The sequence below is a fragment of the Pygoscelis adeliae genome, unplaced genomic scaffold, assembly GCF_000699105.1.
Source record: "Pygoscelis adeliae isolate BGI_AS28 unplaced genomic scaffold, ASM69910v1 Scaffold268, whole genome shotgun sequence".
Classification (NCBI taxonomy): domain Eukaryota; kingdom Metazoa; phylum Chordata; class Aves; order Sphenisciformes; family Spheniscidae; genus Pygoscelis; species Pygoscelis adeliae.
In genome coordinates this window covers 1444589-1449263 of record NW_008825262.1, presented here as the reverse complement: position 1 = coordinate 1449263, position 4675 = coordinate 1444589, and the positions used below count along the sequence as shown (strand labels likewise).

At 64.1% G+C, this 4675-nt stretch overlaps 2 protein-coding genes across 2 annotated transcripts in view; both read left to right on the top strand.

Annotated features, from left to right (window-relative positions):
* USP2 (ubiquitin specific peptidase 2) overlaps window positions 1-2002 on the top strand; it is an 11378-nt gene extending 9376 nt beyond the window's left edge. Inside the window, 7 exon segments of the mRNA XM_009329548.1 lie at window positions 8-50; window positions 144-247; window positions 321-401; window positions 556-634; window positions 739-846; window positions 1081-1201; window positions 1319-2002. Of these exon segments, the coding sequence (XP_009327823.1) occupies window positions 8-50; window positions 144-247; window positions 321-401; window positions 556-634; window positions 739-846; window positions 1081-1201; window positions 1319-1406 (624 nt within the window). The 3' untranslated portion in view covers window positions 1407-2002.
* A 1706-nt stretch (window positions 2003-3708) lies between these two features.
* Window positions 3709-4675, top strand: part of MFRP (membrane frizzled-related protein) — a 4351-nt gene continuing 3384 nt past the window's right edge. The window contains 3 exon segments of the mRNA XM_009329579.1: window positions 3709-3762; window positions 3893-3977; window positions 4206-4334. Coding sequence (XP_009327854.1) covers window positions 3709-3762; window positions 3893-3977; window positions 4206-4334 — 268 coding nt within the window.

Below are 4675 nucleotides of genomic sequence, written 5' to 3'. Positions count from 1 at the left end.
CGGCCAGATGTGGGGGAGGTACCAGGAGAGGGAGGACAGCCGCATTGGCGGTGAGCAGGGCTGTGGGAAGAGGAGGGCAAGGCTGGGCTGGGAGCAGGGCTGGGAACCAGGGATCTCACCCTGCTTTGTCCCATCCCCACCAGACCTCTTTGTTGGGCAGCTGAAGAGTTCACTGACCTGCAGCGAGTGTGGCTACTGCTCCACAGCCTTCGACCCCTTCTGGGACTTGTCCCTGCCCATCCCCAAGGTAAGGGGTCCCCACCAACCCCTGGCCCCCTGCCCCGCACACCCTGTCCCTGACCCGCACTGTGCTCCCACAGAAAGGCTACGGGGAGGTGACCCTCATGGACTGCCTACGGCTCTTCACCAAAGAGGACGTGCTGGATGGGGACGAGAAACCGGTACGGGGCATGGGGCATGGTGACAGGTGGGCTTGCCTTGGTGCAGGCTGGGCCCCTTTCCCTCCATGCCTGTGTTGCCAGGACTGTGGGCTTGGTGCCCAGTGGGGCTGGCCTCTGCCCTCACCCTCCTGCTCGTGCTGTTTGTCTCCTACAGACATGTTGTCGCTGCAAAGCCAGGACGAGGTGCACAAAGAAATTCAGCATCCAGAAGTTCCCCAAGATCCTGGTGCTTCGTATCCTTCAGGCAGAGAGACAGGGCCAGGGGGTGCTGGTGGGGGGGCAGGCAGTTCTTCGCAGGCTCCCCTTTGTCCCTCAGCTCCTTGACACGTCCCCCCAGACCTGAAGCGCTTCTCAGAGGCCAGGATACGAACGAGCAAGCTCACCACCTTTGTCAACTTCCAGCTGAAGGACCTGGACCTCCGGGAGTTTGCCTCGCAGAGCTGCAGTGAGTGACGGGCCCTGTGTTGCTCCAGCCAAGCCCTGGGCTCCCGGCGGCTCCCAGCTGGGTCCCTCATGCCCCCCAGGGTGCTGCAGCCTGTGGCGGGTGGCAGAGGCACGGGGGGTGGGAGCCGCAGACATCCAGGGTGCCGGTCCCTCCCAGCCCCAGCTCCGTGCTGGCATGTTGGGGGGCAGCAGGGCAGCAGCTGGCACGGCTGAGCACCGCCCTTGCTCCCCTCAGACCACGCCGTTTACAACCTCTACGCCGTCTCCAACCACTCGGGCACCACCATGGGGGGACACTACACCGCCTACTGCAAGAGCCCTGTCTCCAGTGAGTGGCACAGTTTCAACGACTCCCGGTGAGGCTGTGTGTGGGACAGGGGCGGCTGCAGGGTCAGGGCGAGCGGGGTCCCCCTGCCCAGGGCATCCCGGTGCCTCATCCCCGTTGCTCACAGCACATATCCCCATCTCCGCAGTGTTACCCCAATGTCATCCAGCCACGTCCGCAGCAGCGATGCCTACCTGCTCTTCTACGAGCTGGCCAGCCCGTCCTCCCGCATGTAGCCAGCCCTGCCTCCCTGGGGACCCCTGCACCACCGCTCAGAACCGGCCCCTCCAGGTTTCGGCCATTTGCCCCCCGGGTGCAAGAGGGAGGTGAAGAGGAGAGACCCTGAGGTGGCTGCAGCGGGAGGCTAGAGGCAGCCAGGAGCAGACCCCAGGCAAGGACACCCCAGCTCCGAACTGAGGAGGGCAGCCCGCGGCAGGGCAGGGCCCAGGCAGCTCAGGCGCCTCCTGGTCGCTGGCATTTGGTTTTTACCTTGGGGTACGTTTTAGTTTCTTTCTTTTTTTTTTTTTTTGTTGGTGTGTAATAAAAATACTGAGCAAGGGACTCTGCGGGCATGGGGCTGCCTGCCCCATTGAGTCAGCCAGGACCTCTGCTCCCCTGGGGGAGCACCCAGAGCTGGGGACCCAGGAGAGCTTCCCGCATCCCTCCTGGCCTCTTGGCACTCCCATTCTGCTTGGCTGTCCCAGAGGATTCATGAACTGCTCCCGGCCTCCTCCCAGCACTTCTGAACCTCCTGGCAAAGGACCCCGGCCCTTCAGTTGCCTCCGTCTCGTCTCAGGCAGCACGTCCCCACCAGCTGCCCCATGCACACTCCTCAAAGCAGCCTGAGTTCAGGCCCAGACTCACGGACAGGAGGGAGGAAAACATTTTGTGGAATTTATATGTATTTATAGTGGACTTTGCTCAACCTGGAGCACCCCACCACTTCCTGGCTCTCCAGGGACTTGTGCCGGGGGATGCTTCGGGTAGGTTTTTACCTGCCTCCTCATACGACGGTGCCTTAAACCATTTAGGGGAGCGGGAGGCCATTGGGGTTGCACAGGAACGTCCGTCCTGCGGAGGAGAGGGAGGGGAGGACAGTGGCTTTCCGGGACCATCTGCAATTGGGGCTTTCTTCTCTCTGCTATCAGGAGCCCCTCCGGGTGCCCGGGGATGCACGTCCCCACCCACCCTGCTGCTCTGTCCTCCAGCTAGCAAACGCCAGTGGCCTTTTTAGCCTTTTCTCTAATTTATTCTCCTCCCCATCCTGCCTTGCCTGAGGTGCAGCAGGAGGAGAGATGGGCCCAACCCAGCACAATCCCAGCCCCAGCCCGCAAGGCAGCTATGTCCAACCCAGCAACCCGTCCTGCTTCGCCCTCGCTGGCCCTGCGGGCACAGGCTGAGCACTCTCACGCCATGAGTATCCCGCCCAGCCTGGGGCATCCTGGTGGGGCTCAGGGGAGGGCAGGCCAGGATGGAGGGGCTGCCCGCGGCAGGTACCGGACTGGGGCAGCGTTGCTGCTTGGCAGGTGGCTTGTTTACTGTGTAAGCAAGATGGGTGGGAAGTGTCTCGTACAAGGGAGACTCGTGCAGGAATAAATTTTAGCTTGAACAGAGCGCTGTGTACATGTGCTTGTCTCTGAGCGGGCAGACGGGGGACTGTGGCTTCGGCAGCAGGAGGGAAACCACCACCGGTGCCGGAGCAGCCTGCCCATGCGTGTCTCCAGAGGCCCAGGAGCACCCGTGCCCTGGGGCTTTCCTGGAGCAAGGGAGACAAGGGTGCAGGCGGCAGTCCCTCTCCTCCAGCCACCTGTGGTGCCGGGAGGCAGAGGGAGCCTTTCCTCCTCTTCAGCCCTGCGAAGCTCCCCAGTGCCCATGCTCTTCCCCCAAAGCCCCTGAACAATGGCTCCTTTCTCCCCTGCTTAGGGACCGAGACAGGCACCGAGGCATTAAGAGACGTCGGGAATGCAGGTGGCGGGCCTCAGGCGCCCAGTGCCGGGGAGGTGCGAGGGAAGGAGGGACGGGTTCAGCCCAGGCTCCCCGACACAGCCCCTTCAGTGCTGCCCTGCACCGGTGGGGAGCCCGGAGGAAGCAGGCAAACCAACGGCCCCTCCGTGCACCCGAAAGCAGGGTCCCTGGCGGAACGGGCTCCCAGCGGGGCGGGTGCGAGCACACCTTCCCCTTTAAGACGCTGGTTCTCTGTGCCAGAGCCTGACCTCGGCATCCTCAGCTGAGCTGGATTAACTGGGCGAGGGGGAAGGGGCCTGCAGAGGGGACTGGGGCTGCCGGCCTCCCGGGGCTCCCCACACTCTTGGTGCGGCAGGCATGGCTCTCGGGGCTCTGCAGGGTCCGGCACTGGGACGGCACGTGTAGGCACAGCTGGTGCTGCCACCCGTGTGTGTGGAGCGGGGTTCCCCACGCCGCCCCAGGGCCAATGGGGGCAGCCAGGGAGGAGCGGGTGGTGGGGCAGGCGGCTGTGCCGGGAGGCAGAGCGCGCTGGGGAGGCTTTTAGCCAGACTGCACTGGAAATCGCCCGCCGCAATGAAAGACTTCACCGAAATCATGCTTTGCCCCGAGGCTCTGGACCACAGCAAGGTAGGGCTGGGGGTGGGGGTGCCGCCTATGGGTCCCCACCTAGCCACCCACGGGTCCCCACAGCGTGCTCCCCGTGGTGCCACCCACACTTGCTCTCCTACAGACCGAGTTCTGCAACCCCATCTTTGAGGGCAAGGAGCCCCAGGCAGCGCCAAGCACCGAGCACCCAGCAGACAAGGACAGGACCGGCCCCACGTCACCCCAGGACAGCCTTGGTACCAGCCTGGGGGTTTGTACACATACCCCTGTCCACGGGGCTGCCAGGAGCAGCCATGGGTCTGGGAGCGGGGTGCGGGGGCAAGCTAGGGGACCCACTAGCACCCCGGGGACAAGAGGTCAGGATGTGCTCCAGCCGGGGCTCAGCCAGCCATGCAGGGAGGTGGCAGGGTGGGGGTATGGCTAGCAGCATCCCAGCTCTGCCCGCTTTCCTTGCCCTCCCGCAGGCCGGCAGCTCTGGGGCCAAGCAAGCTGGCGGTACCGCGCCGACTGCAAGTTCACCTGGCTCTGTGTGGCTCTGATGAGCACCATCCTCCTCTTTCTCATCGCCCTCCTGCTGGGCATCGTCATCCACCGTGAGTGCCCGAGTAGGGAGGGCTGGGGGGCCAGCTGTGACTGTGGGGTGGGGACACAGAACCTGCTCAGAGGGGGAGAGTGGCACAGCGAGGGCATCCATCCTACACAGGACTTCCCAGGGTCTGCCCATCGTGGGGAGAGAGTGCCCCCATGCACAGGAGCAAGGGGGATCTCCACCTCCCTGGGATGTGGCAAGATCACTGGGCTCTGTGAGAGCTGTCTGGGATCCCCTGGGACCTGCACACGTGTGGGGTAGGGTGGGAGCACAGGACATGGGGCTGGGTGGGCTTCCTAAGCCCCTTCCCCACACTGCAGCTGTTTCTCCCTGCTGGGGCTGAGC